The sequence below is a fragment of the Hemibagrus wyckioides genome, linkage group LG03 (assembly GCF_019097595.1).
Source record: "Hemibagrus wyckioides isolate EC202008001 linkage group LG03, SWU_Hwy_1.0, whole genome shotgun sequence".
Taxonomy (NCBI): domain Eukaryota; kingdom Metazoa; phylum Chordata; class Actinopteri; order Siluriformes; family Bagridae; genus Hemibagrus; species Hemibagrus wyckioides.
In genome coordinates, this window is record NC_080712.1 from 5974710 (window position 1) to 5991263 (window position 16554).

The 16554-nt window shown below is 38.3% G+C and overlaps 2 protein-coding genes across 4 annotated transcripts; both read left to right on the forward strand.

Annotated features, from left to right (window-relative positions):
* Nucleotides 1-609: 609 nt before the first annotated feature.
* scpp1 (secretory calcium-binding phosphoprotein 1) lies at nt 610-4285 on the forward strand. The gene is made up of 9 exons (XM_058385979.1): nt 610-836; nt 921-975; nt 1053-1100; nt 1186-1236; nt 1328-1357; nt 1450-1485; nt 1575-1613; nt 1942-2007; nt 3054-4285. Exons 2-9 carry the CDS (start codon nt 922-924, stop codon nt 3699-3701), a joined length of 972 nt encoding a protein of 323 aa, XP_058241962.1. The 5' UTR covers nt 610-836; nt 921; the 3' UTR covers nt 3702-4285.
* Nucleotides 4286-12096: 7811 nt separating this feature from the next.
* tnip2 (TNFAIP3 interacting protein 2) lies at nt 12097-16259 on the forward strand. 3 transcript variants are annotated; one of them, XM_058386844.1, is made up of 6 exons: nt 12097-12868; nt 13419-13700; nt 14129-14218; nt 14311-14559; nt 14863-14983; nt 15093-15293. In XM_058386844.1, exons 1-6 carry the CDS (start codon nt 12566-12568, stop codon nt 15152-15154), a joined length of 1107 nt encoding a protein of 368 aa, XP_058242827.1. In that variant the 5' UTR covers nt 12097-12565; the 3' UTR covers nt 15155-15293. The 3 variants fall into 3 exon arrangements, with proteins under 3 accessions (XP_058242827.1, XP_058242828.1, XP_058242826.1); XM_058386845.1 differs by having other exon boundaries at nt 12098-12868; nt 14863-14987; nt 15093-15284; XM_058386843.1 differs by having other exon boundaries at nt 12099-12868; nt 14863-14979; nt 15093-16259.
* Nucleotides 16260-16554: the final 295 nt, after the last annotated feature.

A 16554-nucleotide genomic window follows, 5' to 3' on the forward strand; every position in this document is an offset into this window, starting at 1 on the left:
AGAAAAGACATTTTTACCTTTAATTGTGTTTGTAGATGAGACATTTTACTTGTGCTTGAGACTGTGTGTGTACAGATAAGACATTTTTGCTTGTGCATGTGTCTATGGGAGACTTTTTTTACTTCTGCTTGTGTGTGTTTATTTACTTGCGCATGTGTCTGTCTTTTCCCTTTTGCTTGTGCATGTGTATGTTTCAGACGTCTGCATGTGTGTGTATGAGACAGACTTGTCTGTGTGTGTGTATATATATATATAAGTCCTGCTATATGTGTAAAACACAGGAATGTCTAGCCAAACATCAACTGCCCTTCTCTATTAACATCAAATCACACACTGCCTGTGTTTCATAGTGCGTCTCTATACAGTAACACGCAATTAGTATTCAGAGCTTAAAAGTGGGGGGAAAAAAAACCTGCCCGCAGAAAGTGACCACACAAAGTTATTATGTCTTCGTTATACACATCCTGTGTGTGGGATGAGACTCCGGGCATGCTCAGTGCGCTCTGTCCACACACCCTATAGTTTACTGTCTTAAAATAGACAGACACAAGCGGAAGTAGAGGGACGGCCTACAGTATTCGATGTCTGTTTGTGCGTATATGTGTGTGTGTGTGTGTGTGTGTGTGTGAGTGCACGCATGCCCCCACAACACTAAAGCTGAGCTGGCAAGGAGGAAGTGATGCGTTCACCTTAACGTAAAGCCTGGGAGATAAATAGCAGCTCCTTCATCCCTGACTTCAGCACAAGTGTTTAATCCACACTTTCCTTCGCGACTCAGCAGCACAAGAACACACACCAGACACTCTCTGGGATTTACACGGAAAGACAGAAAGCAGGTAAGACTCTCGCTCCAGGATCTCTTCATCCTTAAACAACACCTTTTTTTAACAAGAAACTCAGATGTTTATTGTGTGTCGCAGAATGAAGCTGGCTTTTGTGATTCTCTGCCTCCTCGGAGCCGCCGGTGCAAATCCAGTAAGTGGATGTAAAATAAAAACAAACACAAGCATCAAAACGCAGCATGATGATAATAGGGAAAATATTCCTTACAGATTTTGCACAGCGTTGCCGTGGAGACGACAGAGGCAGCATCTAACTCTGTGAGTATTCTCAATCAGCTTTTCTACGTTCACTACTCGAAAATTTGCACTAATGTTAACACGCGCTTTTTTTCTTCCATCACAGACCTCCTCGATGTCGGAATCTACTGAAGAAATTAATGCTGTAGACCAAGATGTAAGCTTAAGAGCTCACTTTTAACTTGCATAATGCATTTTAAAATTCCACAGCTAACATGGGTTTGTTCTTGTTCTTGTTGTTTGGTTAGAGCTCTCAGGAAAATACTTCTGAGGATACTGTAAGTGCAGGTTTTTACAGAATTTAATTTTTACACACTATTGAGGTGTACGGGTAATGAGCTAATCTTTTTAAAACTAAATTTCTGAACAGACCTCAGAATCCATGGAGTCCAGCTCCTCTGAGCAGGTACGTTAAAGAGATTGGATTCTATATTTGATATATATCAAGCTTGACCACATCTTTATTTATTTATTTTATTTTTGTGTGTGTAACAGACCTCGGAAAAAAGCCAAAGCCACTCTCTGGAAGAACGGGTAATGATTTCTTAAAAATTCATGTTTATAGACTTATTCACTTTTTTATGCTGTTTAGTGTCATATTTTTTTTATAGAAATTAAATTAACTATGCAGCATTTTTTTTTAAATTATATTTAAATTTTATTTTACATCAAGACCTATGAAATAAAATAAAATTATTATTATAATTTATTGTACTTTTTTAATGATTTTTACTGGATTTTATTTTACCTACACAGCTCTATAAAATTTAATTAATTAAAAAAAAAATAAGACAAATTATTATTTGCCCTTTTTAACTATTATATCTAATTTAATATTATATTTATTTATATTTTGGGATAGTTTGTCACTGGAGAGACTGGAACGACGGTCGATGACAGCCAAGGAAGCAGCGAGAACATGCGCAAGGTAGGAATGTTATTTGTTAGTGTAATGTATGTCCATGTGCAAGCTTTTACAACATCTTTGTATTCGCTTTATACTTAAGCATCCATTCGTCTCTGTAGAGCGCTTTAAACAACAGACACTGAAATCCCAAATCCTTGTTAAGAAAATCCAGATGTAGATGAAGATCAGTAAAAAGCGAGGTAGAGGCAAGTGTGGCCAGGAAAAACTCCCATGAGGTAGAAAATATAAAAATAGGAGTCCAGATCGAGGGATTATAAATGATTGCAGTATACTGGTGGAGACCAGTAAAGACAAACAGGGCTAAGTGAATTAATGGAATGTTCAGAAGAACAGATAAAAGTTCTAGGGTCATCCTCAGTACAGTTTAAAGAAGTTTAGGTGAGATTATTCACTGGAGAAATGGTCAGACTCGGATATTATCCATGGGGAATACAGTGAAACGGAGCATCAGGATGAAGAGATGAGATGCAGTAAGAGGTGAATCTAGAGGAAGGAATGGTTTAGTCCATTCATTTCTCTGACATCATCTTTACAGTCTCGGATTAGGAAGTTGATATGATGCCATTTTTTTTTACCGTATCATTAACTTTAACATTTGCATAAAAAATAAAACTAGTATTTAATACATTTTTTTTCACAGGAAACGCTCATTTTGTTTCTCCACTATGTGTTGTGTATCAGAAGTATCGGGCTACGATTTTTTCTTTTTCTTTTTTTTTTGCATTGATCACATGCTAGAAAGTCTAGGGTTCTGTAAAAGACCCTGTAAACGTTTTTCTTCCACTTTTTGTGACTTTTTTTTTAAAGATTTTGCAGTGAAAGTTTACAAAATACCATTAAAAAGCAGCTTCCCAGGAATCCAGATGTAACTTTGCATCCCATCTGAGTTGAGCAGGGTAGAGATGATAGGGACAAAAATGTGGAAGGAACCATAAAAGAAATCCATCCCTTTTCTGAGTGACACCATTAGAAGTTTTGTGTGCGGCTATTAGGGTTTGGTGAAATTTTGTGTTTAACATCCTAACTTCTAATCTGTCTCTCTACAGAACTTGATTCATGTCTTCAGCCCCCAGGAGATCAGTTCTGAAGACAACAGCACGTCAGCCAGCATGGCGTTAGTGAGCAATAGCAAATCTGCGGAAAGCCAAGAGAAAAGTTCCAAGAGCATCAGCAGCAGTAGTGAGAGCAGCGAGTCTACTGAGAGCAGCGAGAGCAGCGAGTCCATTGAAAACCTGGAGAAGAACTCCAACAGCAGCAGCAGCAGCAGCGAGAGCAGTGAAAGCAGCGAGTCTATCGAGAGCCAAGAGAAAAACTCCAACAGCAGCAGCAGCAGCAGCAGCAGCAGCAGCGAGAGCAACAGTGCTGAGTCCAATGAAAACCAGCCGAAAGCTTCTGACAGCAGCAGCGAGAGCAACAGCGTCGAGAACAAATCGACAATCAACAGCAATGAGAACAGCGCCATGAAAAGCAGCAACAGCTCCAGCAGCGAGAGTCACGAGTCCACCGAGACTGCCGAGTCCACCGAGAGCAAGCAGAGCAACTCCAAAGAGTGCCAGCCAGGAGCCGACTGCGACAGCGACAGCGCTAGCGACGAGTATGACCTCCACAGCGTCGGAGACGATGGTGCCAGCGACCCGTTTAACGGCTTCCACGTGCCTGACAGCACCGAGCGTGAGGTCGCGTTTAAGAGATGACCGAACACACCCTGACGTTCTCTAGCTAGTGGTAGCAAATGTGCAGTGGTGGAAATCCCTGGAGAGAAATATCAACATGATAATTACAGCAATAAAAGGTGCAGGCCTCTTTATTAAAAACCAAAAGATCACTGTTTCTTTCTAAAATATCTATAATCTGCAATATAAGCTAGGTGTGTTAAAGAATATTTGCTGTGTGTATTAAAGATACGGTTTATTATTGAGGCTTTTGTTATAGAATCCGTTACGTTACACCTCAGTGTTAGAGAATCTGTAGCAGGTTTTCATTGGGCTTTTGATTAAAATGACACTAAAGATCTAGTCTCAGCAAGTTTATTCTCATCACTTCAGGTGACGTATACTCAAATCCACCACAGACAATCATCAAGAAAGTTCTCAGTTTCTCTCCTTCTTCTTTTTACTTTTGATTTTATTGCTTTAAAATGTTTGAATGTAACTGTGCAGGTACTCTCCTTATTTGCTGAACGTATCTATTAATTTTATACATCTGTAATAAATAAAATAAAATATTTATTGTACTTGAATTTTTTATTTTACATGCAGACCTATGAAATAAAATAAAGTATGCCTTATTATATTTATTGTACTTTGGTTTTATTTAACACACACACACTGCTCTATTAAATTAAATAATAAAATAAATAAAATTAAATTAAATACTTTTTAAACACTAAGCCCTATAACATGAAATAAATAAAACATTATATTTATTTATTTATTGTACTTCAATTTTACATCACACATCAGGCCCATTAAATAAATAAATAAATAAATAAATAAATAAATAAATAAATATGAAGATTTTAATTTTATTTTGAATAAATAAAAAAATTAAACAAATTAATTACATGACATAAAATTTAAATAGATTAAATTAAATTGGCAACATTATTTATTTATTATAACTTTTATTGAAATATTGTTCTTTCATCTTTTTTTATCAAGGAAAGAATCTTCCATTATAGAGTACAATGTAAACATTGCAAACATTTCTACAAAAGTTCAGCCTCTGGATGAGTCAATTCATTTCATTTAATTGACTCATATTTAATTAATAACATTAATTAAAAGTAACTTAAAATAAATAAACAAACACCTTTTAACTGAATGACTGAAAGCTGATCAGACGAGCTTCGTGTTCAACACAGTAGCTTCTTCCAGATCTGATGGGTTTTCTGAATTTCCTTAAACACATTTCTGCTCCTGTAAATTACAAGGCTTATTTTTTTTTAGTTTTTGGCAATTTTAGATGTGTGTACGTGTCAGACATGTCCATCTTTATGAGCAGTACTTGTGACTGTGTGTGTGTGTGTGTGTGTGTTTGTGTGTTTATTCACCCGTCATGTGGGTTAGGATGTGGTAAATAGTTTGCTTTCTCTCTACACCACCGCTCAAACCTCAAGAGCTGCGACAGTAAGCATCATTATGATCCTAAAATAACAGCCTCCTTAATCGTAATCCTTTAAAAGACTCCACCGTTTCTGAATACGACTTAAACATTATTTTTCAAGGAAAAAAACAAACAGTTATTAACTCTTTAAACTCGGTCCAGCTGTGAAAAGCCATGCTCATAAATCACAGTGTTGGGTATGGAAAAAGTGAGCTGCATTTGTATTTTTGAAGATAGTATAATGTTTGCGAACCAGATAGATGATGATTTCATCACGCTCATTTAATCTGGAGTGGTTTACTCTTAGACCAGCTCCATCTTCCCTGTTTAGTTTTTAAGATTAGTTTTAATTCAATTCATTTTATTTGTGTAGGGCTTTCGACAATGGACAAAGCAAAGCAGCTTTGCAGAAGTACAGAAACATAGAAAAAATATATAAAGTTTAAGGTTAACTTATTACTTTATACCTAATGAGCAAGCCAGAGGCAGAAACCTTGAGAGGAACCAGTCTCAGAAGGGAACCTCATCCTCATTTGAGTGACACTGGACAGTAAATAATGTAAATGTAAATAATGTCCTTTCTGAAACAGCAACCAAGAGCTCTTGAGGAACTAATAGGTCAGGGTAGTATCTGAGTTCATTTTTGACTCGTTCCTTAATGCCAAAAGCTGACAGATGCAACGTCAGTCCAGAGACAGCATTCTAACCACAGCAGTCCCCTGAGTCACAGGCTGTCCACTCACTTCCTGGATTATTAGATTAATATTCAACCAGTCAAGCAGTGTTAGTAGATCTGAAGAAGCGAGGTGCGAGCTGGTCCATTCTTGGCTTTGTATTTTTAGTGTGTTTTGTGCAACTACCAGAAATACGTGAACAAAGTTCTGGAGAACGCTATAGCAATCTACATCAGCAAAGTGTATATGAGTCTGTTTCAGTTAAACAAATGCAGCAGCCTGTGAAAATGGTGAGTGGCACAGATCATCCAGTGTGTAATAATGTCCAGTTTATACAGAACTCTTGTTTGAGAGATTATCACTTAGCAAGAAAAAGTCAATCGAACAACTTCACACCAACAAACCGTACAAATACTGTACAACAAACAAAAGGCAATGACAATTACGACTCCCGAGCATGTGTAGGTGCGATCACATTATACACATTTATAAACAGACATAATTTAAACAATGAAACATCCCGATTTCCTTTTTATTGATTATGTCTGTATGATGCAAACAATATACAAAAACATTTCACTACACGTCATATTTAATTCTATTTTATTTGCTAATTCTATTTTTACTGGAAGTTTGTTAAAATTCTATTCTTAGTATGGTTTTATTGTTTTTTTTTATTCTCTTTTTGATTCTATTTGTATGATGCAAACAATGTTTAAACAATATTTAAATCTATTTTATTGTAAGTTTATTGAAATTCTTTTCTTAGTTTAATTTTTACTGCCTTTTTTTTAATTCTCTTTTCTTCATATTGATTCGATTTTTATCATGTAAACAGTCGAAAAACATTTCACTACATGTTCAGTATTTGTTCATAAAAAAAATGCTGTCTGACTTTTATACAGACTGATATTTTAGTTTAAGCTTTAGATATTTCTTTAGTGAAACATGGTGCAGCAGTGCATGATTGGAACAAACGAGCTGCTTCTACACTGTGTTCCTCCTGAGACTGAGCTGAAGTCTCATTATGTTTATATCAGTGTTTCTCAAACTCGTCCTCAAGAGCTGCACCACTCATTATGAAGCTCATCGTTAGCTCAATTAGCACACTGCCAAGCACACAGTATGCTCTTTCTCTCCTCCACTCAGACAGCGGGTAGTAATTTTACTGTCTGGTTCGGCTTGACCGCCACTAAAGCGAAGGTCAAATGGCAGGACATCAGGCGGTCAGCAGAGAGGATCCCAGCCGACATCCCTTACATCCCAATTATACCATTTCACTTCGCTGTACTTCCAAACTTTAAAAAAAAACACACAAAACGTACAACAGACAGGGACAAACATTTCCGACAACAGAACAAATAAAATAAGGAAAATATATTTAGGAAAGAAAGAAAGAAAGAAAGAAAGAAAGAAAGAAAGAAAGAAAGAAAGAAAGAAAGAAAGAAAGAAAGAAAGAAAGAGGGTAGAAATTAGGGGAAATCTACAAGACATAAAGGGAAAAAATTACACAGTTCTAAATTACTCAAGCCATGTAGACAGAAATTTAGAGCAGGGGGTAATGAGTGGGGCAGAAGGTGGCAGGGGAATGTTTGCCCACCACCTATGACTGAAAAAAAAAACACTGCAAAAGTGCCCTAAAGGATGTTAGAAGAAGAGATCAAGTGCCCTAACAGCTGCATGTTAAATGAAAAAAACATGATGAAATGCCTTCTCGGAGCTGCTACATGTGGGGGTATGTGAGGAAATGCTTGCTGGGGGCATAGCTACAATGGAGTAAAAAATAATGAAGTGCCCTAAAGGCTGCCCTTGAAATGGAAAACCCATGATGGCATGCCATCTAGGGTGAAGATACATGTGAAGAAATGTAATGATGTGCCCTCTAGGGTGCTGCGACAGCTGAGGAAATGTGATGAAGTGCCCTTTAGGCTCTCCTACATGCAGGACAAAGAAGTGAATGCAGACAAACATGCACACACCCACCATAAACATTCCAGCTAAACTTTCCCATGCTTATATTAATGCTGTATGAATCATAGCTGACTGTCTTATATGATTAATTCTATAATCAGAAAAACAGTATTTTTTTTTTAGCTGTTCACCAGGAGAATTAAACACATCTTCTAAAACTCTGAGGTCACAACACAAACTTTAATAAATAGGTTCGGACAAATATTGAGGTGAAAGTTTCTGGAACACATTTCTGGAACCTACCAGAAGGTGGTAGCAAAGCTACTAATCGCATGCAGCCATCATTTCCCTGACTTCAGAGGGACTTTCTGAAATGTCAACACCAGGTTTCACAAAAAGCATTAAAGTCCAAAGTTAATATTAAAAAGCTTTGATGCTGCCATTCAAAGTTTGCTAATTACACCAGATGTAAAATGACTGTTTTATAGGACAGTCTTCAGATAGTAGCGTAAGCACTAGCGTCATTTACAGTCTAGACATTGTGTGTGATTCTAGATAATGAAAGGCATTATGGGGCTATTATGTAAAGCCGTGGTTCTCAGCTGCAGCTCAGGGAGCTCCCCGCACCTCACCAAGCTGTTTTTCCCACTACGAACATACCAAAGACGACGTGTTTGATCGTTAAACGAGTTTTTTTAAAAAGGGGAAAATTTTTTAAATTGAAGTGCAGAAGTCTGAGAAACTGAATGTTATTTCAGTTCCAGACAAACTCACAGACTGATTTCTGGGGTAATGTTTTTATATACCCTCCTGTCTGCCGGGTTTATATTAATGCCCTCATTCTTCTAATATGTTATCATTTTCATAGGAACAGTTAATTCACTTCTAAAGAGCGCGATGTGATGAAGTCTACTGTAAGATGTTTCATTTTTGGAAGGAGTCTCCGGTTTCAGTGCATTGCGTAAGTCAGAGGTAAAGCTGTAACATTTCTAATTTCATCACTTGGCAGAAACCTTCAAGTAAGAGAAAAAGAGCAGGTGATGAGGAAAGCACTGTATAGAAATGTAAGTGATACAAGATTTAAATGAATCATCAATTCATTAAAAAAGTATTGAAGTCATTTACAAAATGTAGTCATTGGCAAATTGCTGTAGTATATGAGGGGAAAAAAGGTCTTATAGAAAAATTATTTACCTCAGATTAAATTGCTTGATGCAACACTGCCCTAGAGTTGATGAGTTTGCTGTAACAGCAAACTATGAGAACATTTACGGTGGAGAAAAAAATGTGTCCTAATGGCTGCCATCGAAATAGAAGAAACTGTTCTCTAGGGTGCAGCTATGTTTAAGGAATGTGATGACATGCTCTCTAGACTACAGCTAAATTTGATTAAGTGCCCTCTAGGGTGCCAATACATATAAAGAAATGTGATGAAGTGCCCTCTAGGGTGCTGATATATATGAGGAAATGTGATAAAGTGCCCTCTAGGGTGCTGCTATATATGAGGAAATGTGATAAAGTGCCCTCTAGGGTGCCGATACATATAAAGAAATGTGATGAAGTGCCCTCTAGGGTGCTGATATATATGAGAAACTGTGATAAAGTGCCCTCTAGGGTGCTGCTATATATGAGGAAATGTGATAAAGTGCCCTTTAGGGTGCTGATATATATGAGAAAATGTGATGAACTGCCCGATAGGGTGCTGATATATATGAGAAAATGTGATAAAGTGCCCTCTAGGGTGCCGATACATATAAAGAAATGTGATGAAGTGCCCTCTAGGGTGCTGATATATATGAGAAAATGTGATAAAGTGCCCTCTAGGGTGCCGATACATATAAAGAAATGTGATGAAGTGCCCTCTAGGGTGCTGATATATATGAGAAAATGTGATGAAGTGCCCTCTAGGGTGCTGCTATATATGAGGAAATGTGATGAAGTGCCCTCTAGGGTGCTGATATATATGAGAAAATGTGATGAAGTGCCCTCTAGGGTGCTGATATATATGAGAAAATGTGATGAAGTGCCCTCTAGGGTGCTGCTATATATGAGGAAATGTGATAAAGTGCCCTCTAGGGTGCTGATATATATGAGAAAATGTGATAAAGTGCCCTCTAGGGTGCTGATATATATGAGAAAATGTGATAAAGTGCCCTCTAGGGTGCTGATATATATGAGAAACTGTGATAAAGTGCCCTCTAGGGTGCTGATGCATATAAGGAAATGTGATAAAGTGCCCTCTAGGGTGCTGATATATATGAGAAAATGTGATGAAGGGCCATCTAGGGTATCGCTACATGTGATAAAGTGTCTTCTAGGATCCTGACAGGCATTTTAAAATGTGACCAATAACCTCTAGGGCACATATACTTTTGAGAAAATGTGATATAGTGCCCTCTAGGGTGTTACAATGTGTAAGAATCTATGATAAAATAAGAGGGAAAAAACACACTGTTACAGAAAAATAATCTTCACAATGGGAACAGTAACTCTGCTGATGCTAAGCCACCCTGGTGTTGATAAGGGTGCTATAACAGCACACCCCCAGGGCTATTACTACTCACCTAATAAATGCAGTAGAGTGCTCCCTTTAATAGGAAACAGTCACTGTGCTGAATAAACAAACCTAGTTTAAGGAGGTGTTTTCGGGAGGAGCATTATTACACGTGTACATGTGACCACATAGTACAGGGTGATATCTGATTTTTGTGACCGTGTTTCCTTCAATTAAAGAATATTGAATTTGCTTGGTTTTCTTTTCTCCTGCTCTCTGTGACCTGTGCTGACCATGTCCATATAAAACACCTCCAAAAAATGAATTAATATCACGGATTCATATCAGAATAATTTGCCAGTATGAACATAGATTTGATTAAAGGGTGGTTTTATCCCATGATCTTAGAAAGAGCAGCAAGAACTTCTACATATGGTTGAGTAAAATGTATAGTTTCTCTTACATCAAAGATACACAAGTGAAAGTATCGGGTGTTGAATCAAGATTCAAATAAAAGTGAAAGCTGCAGGTTAAAATGAGACTTTCACTCAAATGTGAAGAATTTTAAAAGTGAAAAAGTTCACTTTTTATACAGAAAGGTCAGGGTGAGGTTGGGGGCATGGAAGAACATGACTTAAGTTTTTTGGGGCTGTTTTATTGCTATGATTACTTTTTATAAATATATAATAAAACTGATGGCAGTACAAGTCACACCATGCTCCCAACCCTGCTCCTAGAGAATCTCAAGTCTTGCACATTTTTGTGTTTTCCCTGTAACACACCCACTTCGACTCAGGGAGGGCTGATGTTTAGCTGATGAGTTTCATCAGGCATGTTGTAACAGGGAAAAAACATGGACAGGACAGAGGGTTACAGGACAGAGGGTACCAGGACTAAGATTATGAAACTGTGTCCTGTCCATATTTTGTTGTTGTTGTTGCAATTTTATGACTTGCTCCGTATAATCGCATCTGCCAAATGCTTGGAATGTAAATGTTGTTGTTTTGTATCTCATCTCTTTAATAAAATCTTTGAGCCTAGCTGAAGTCAAGTGAATTGTTTAAAGTTGATATCATGGATCACTGATTGATGCGAATAATGTTTAAAAAACACTATTTAATAAATCTAATGACTGCCTGCTGTTAAAAAGAGGTTTAAAGTACATAACCAGCTAGCAAATAGAAGTTCAGACAGAGAGACAGATAGACGAAGTGATACCGATGAAGACTAGGTTTGCCGCGTTTGGTGACCTAAAAAGAGCTCTGACCTCAACCCCTCTGAACACCTTTGGGATAAATTGGAATGCTTTCCCAGATCAATGGGGTGTTCAAAAAGCACAAATGGGATGGACAGATAGATGGGTGAATGGATGGACAGATTGTTAGGACTATAATAAAACCGGTAAAAAATTATGACACGGCTTTAAGGAACATCTGAGTAGAGAAAACGTTAGCTAGCGTGCCTTGGGTTTTGAGGCGAGGGGAAGACGACTTACTTGTCCAAGATCTAGAGATTACGTGATGGACAGATTTTTAGAGCGATAATAAAAATTGGTAGCAAAGTCATGTCCCACTCTGGTGCTATAAATGGCTATAAATTGTTGTACCTCAGGAATCTCTGAAGAGAAAACGTTAGCTAGCTCGTGTTGAGGCGAGGGGAAGATGACTTACTCGCTGAAGAGTTAGAGATCACATGATATGCATGGTAGAAAAACACCTGCCTGTTTAGATCTGCCATCACATTTAATATGTGATCCATTGACGTTATAGAAGATTTCTGAATAGATTAGGTTAGACAAGATTAGGGTTTTTTTTTTTTTTTTTGAGGTGGGACTGGATATTTTTAATCTGACATCAAGGGGTTAAAATGTCGATTAGTTTACCGGGGGCTGTATTTAAATCCAGTTTTCTGCGTTCACACTTGCATTAGACTGAAGTGAATTTTAGAAGCCCTTGGTGCGAGTCTCGCGCAAACACTCAAAGAGGGAAGAGGAAATATGTTCTGTAAGCGTATCAAGTAAAGTCCAGATATATGACTCCACAATTAGCGGAAGATATGTACATTCACCAGCGTAAAAAACCGGGCTGTCATGTGTGTAAAAATGTTCTCCGCTGTTGAAGCGCGGTGTTGGTGTGATGGCGGAGGGGGAAGTCCCTCAGGAAATCCCCGCATTTCCAGCGTGAAAAACCTCCTGAGCTTCTCTTTACAAAGCTCTGAACACACCGACACCGACCTGAAGAGAAATATTACATATGTGTGGAGTAAAGTGAAAAGGTAGACGGACATTTTTTTTTTGTGGAAGAAAAAAAACAAACAAACAAACAAGAAAGAAAGAAAGAAAGAAAGTGAGGCAGAAAAGCGGATATTTCTAAAGATGGACGACGACGTTACGAAATTGCGGAGTTGCGTCACGTTGAACACTTTCTACAACGAAACTCAGCAGGAGATTGCCAACTTAAACAAAAAGATTTCATCCCAAAACGGAATTATAGCTGAATTAAGAGCCAAGCTGGCTAAATATGAGAGGACGTGTGTGAGAGTTGAGGGAGAAGAACAGTGTTTGGTTGGACCATCCATGTCTCTAGTGGAGAGCTTGTGTAAAGAAAGGCTCAAATTAAACCAGAAGCTTAAAGAGGCTGAAGTGGAATCAGCCCAGAAACTGGAATCTAGCAAAAGAGTGAGTAACTTTCTTTCACGATGAATTTAATACACTGTTTCGTACGATATCCATCTATGGTTTTACATTTTTTGGTATTTTAATACAAAATGTTACACAAGGGTAGCCAGCCAAACTCTAGCCTAGTGTTTTTCTAGGTGAAATCATTAAGGATACAAACTATTATAATATATATTTTATCAACTGTTTTCAGCTGTTCATAATCGGACCAGAAGGACGCATCATGTACCATTTAAAGCTCTTCTCTATAGGTTAACCACATTTTTATTTGAAACACCTCTATTATCTCTATGATCTGAGCAGTTGAGGTATAACGGTTTTACTCACTGACCTAAATATGGCAGTTTAGCTTATGCTGGGATTTGAACTTACAACCTTGCCGTCAGTGACCCAAATATATAACCACTGAGCCATCACTTCTTGATGGTATAACACCGTCCAAGTGTCAGAGATCTTCATCTTGATTTTTGTTTAGAAACTAAAACTCCCACATGAACTTCCATCACTATGCATTGTGGGTAATGTAGTCAAATTCTGCTACTTCCTACAGGAGATTCAGAGCCTACAGCAGAAGCTGAGGGAGCAGGAGCAGATGCTGGAGTGGCCCGAGCACGAGAAGGAGCACGAGATCCAGCGCCTGCGAGCCACCCTGGCAGCACGTGACCGGGAACAGGCCACCCAGCATGTCTTGTGCGACTCGTTGACTGATGAGGTAGAGCAGCTCAGGGGGCAGCTGGGAACCACGGTCCGAGTGTGTGAGGAGCTACTGGGGAGGCTGGAGAAGCAGAAGAACCTGCCGGCGTTTGCCGAGCATAAGACCCAGGTCAATGAGGTGTGTATGAGGGTTTGAAAATGGGGAGATGTTATGTATAGGCTCGGTTTGATTTCTGTTTTTAGATCAAATTTTATTATTTACTAAAATATTCAAATTGATAGACATCACATCCATTAAACAACATTATTTCATTATTATTTTTGATTATTTATTCATTTGTTTATTTACTTGCCTACCTATTTATATTCTTACCTGCTCAACCACACCTGCATCCTAAAGCATGCATCCATTTTAAAAAAAAGAATTAGAATAGAATTTATATTTGAAATAATAGAGGTTCGATTGAATTGGAAATCTTTTGGATGTTCAAACAGATTTCACAACTACATTTCTATAAAATCTAATCATATAACGGAATTAACATCAAATGTTAAATATTAAACTCTCTAAAATCGTTATTTAAAGCCTTTTTTCCCTCTCACCAGGTGGCCGAATCCTCCGAGGTCGCTCGACTGAATGTCATTATCACTAAGTTACAGGAGGAGAACCAGCAGCTCAAAAACAGAGTGGCATACGTAAGTGTCCGTTACTCTGCTTTTAAATCTGAGCTTTGGAAATTTGTCTCTCGTTCTTCTAAAGCCTTTCTTCGCTTTTGTACCTGCTTCAGGTGGAAAACCTGAACTCAAAGTGGCAGAAATATGACCAGAGCAGAGAGGAATATGTCAGGGGCTTGTGTCAGAAGCTGAGGGAGTCTAATGCCAGCAAGTCGGCAGGAACCATGACTCTGTACCAGCAGGAGATCAACCGTCTCAACGGCCTTCTGGAGGAGAAGATGCAGGAGTGCAAGAGGCTAAGCCGAGAGAGAGACGATCGCATGCAGAGAAACAAGGAGCACATAGAGATGCTGAACCAACAGGTCAGTAGGAACATGTGTTCTCTACACCCTGCACACACTGGCATTGTGTTACATTTGAACATCAGGTCATCCCTTGTAAGAGCCAAGGGTCAAACGTCTTGTTCGGCGACTCTCTGGCTATATACAATCTAGTACAAACTGTACATATAGTGTACACTGTAAATAAAAAATATATATGACATCAAATCTATACACAAACAGGAAGTTTTGGAGAAAATCAGTGACATCCTATCCCAGGAGGATGTTTGTTTGCGTCTAATACTTACTTTTGCGTTTGGTTTGTTTCTTGCTCTCTAACTTCAGGTCTTGGCTTACGTCGAAGACTTTAAGTCGGAGAGAGCGGACAGGGAACGGGCCCAGGGCAAAATCCAGGACCTACAGGAGGAAGTGGGGCGTCTGCAGCTGCAAATCCGTGTACAGGCAAGTCAGTCAGCATCGTTCCTTCTGAAAACACTTTTCTGCTACATCTAACACGTCTGAATGTATTTCCTGTATTTGCACTTACAGTTTATTTTTATTCGTTTATTATCCAGAATTCCAGAGAGCCCGCTCCAACACGGAGGATCATCCCGATTTTAAAGAAAGCAAGCCGTAAGCAGCCTGAAACGGTCGAGCCGCTGTTGCGGAACAGCCCTCCGGACTCGAGCTCCAGGCGGCTGAACGCTCAGATAGCAGCGTCCAGTACGTCCGAGCTCCAGTGTCCGAAATGCTTCGCCATGTATGACGAAAAATACACGGCCGAGTACATGAACCACTGCGAGGAGTGCGCCAGACTCTGATCTCTGCACATTTCACACTCACACAAGACAAGATGCACTACAGAAGTGTTGTGGAAGGCGTGTAAAGGTACAAGTATGGAGAAAGGAGAGGGAAAAAAACCCCAAAAAAAAACACCGGGACAACAAACTTCTTTTGAACAAAGTTAAAGCCAAGTTGTGACCTTCACGTCCGGATGGGAATAAATATTCAGACTGGACTTTTTTTTCTTTTTTCTTTGCCATGTATCACCCATTTTAGGGATTTATCTCGTGAACAGGAATTGAAACAGGAACACTCAGTGACTAAAAATGGGTCATTCCTGATTCCTAGAATCATCACCGGGTCCACATAGTGGCACACATATATATATATTTATACCATTGCACTGGTGAATTCTCCGTTCTGATTGGTTCGAAAAGGTTCTAAGTAACAGACAGATAACAGGTTTATATAGTGATGCCCTCGCTCTGATACGTTATCATAACGGGCGTCGTTAGAAAAACAAACCTGTGTGAACATTTTGAACGTTGAAGGAGTCTCCAATGTCGGCTCTTTACAACGGTCTGAGGTTAAAGCTGTAAGTTTTCCCACATGGACAGAAAACGACCAGCTTTTTACTGAGAAGTTGGACGAGGGAATGACATGGTGTTTCTAGCTGCTGTACCAAATTGGGTACCAAACCCTTATCGTTCTAACACGTTAAACGTAGCTAGAAACCGATAAAAAAAGTGTTGTTGCTATGGTATAAGAGGAATAAAGCACTTTGTCTACTGTTATTAGAAAGGAATCAAGTTCATGGTGATGTCAGAACCAATAACTTCACTGGTTGTTGATTTTTTTTTTTTTTTTTTTTTTTCCTAGAACAGCATGTGGTTTATTTCTTTTGCAGGTACTGTCTTCTACCTGCAGATGTGTTGGCCTATTCCTGTATTCCTTTCATATATATATATATATATATATATATATATATATATATATAGTATTCCTAAATCTATAATTTATATTTATGTTTTCTATGTATAATTAAAGCCATTTTATTTCCTGTTGAATCAACACAGTTTTAAACTGATTTTTGTACCAAGTGAAAAAGCTCATTTTATTTGAGCTTATTATTATTATTATTATTATAATTATGATTATTTTTTTTTTAATTAGTTCTACAATCCACACTTGGTTGCTTAAAATACCTCAGTGAGTGTCTTTTTGTGGACTTGTGAACTTGCAGCACTTTTTGGA

Bases quoted from the DNA above. Each gene is read 5' to 3' on its own strand.
- scpp1 (XM_058385979.1), top strand. From the start codon at position 922: ATGAAGCTGGCTTTTGTGATTCTCTGCCTCCTCGGAGCCGCCGGTGCA. The intron at 976-1,052 runs GTAAGTGGATGT...TATTCCTTACAG, and splicing joins GAGCCGCCGGTGCAAATCCA to ATTTTGCACAGCGTTGCCGT. The intron at 1,614-1,941 runs GTAATGATTTCT...ATTTTGGGATAG, and splicing joins GCCACTCTCTGGAAGAACGG to TTTGTCACTGGAGAGACTGG.
- tnip2 (XM_058386843.1), top strand. From the start codon at position 12,566: ATGGACGACGACGTTACGAAATTGCGGAGTTGCGTCACGTTGAACACT. The intron at 14,219-14,310 runs GTAAGTGTCCGT...TACCTGCTTCAG, and splicing joins TCAAAAACAGAGTGGCATAC to GTGGAAAACCTGAACTCAAA. The intron at 14,560-14,862 runs GTCAGTAGGAAC...CTCTAACTTCAG, and splicing joins TAGAGATGCTGAACCAACAG to GTCTTGGCTTACGTCGAAGA.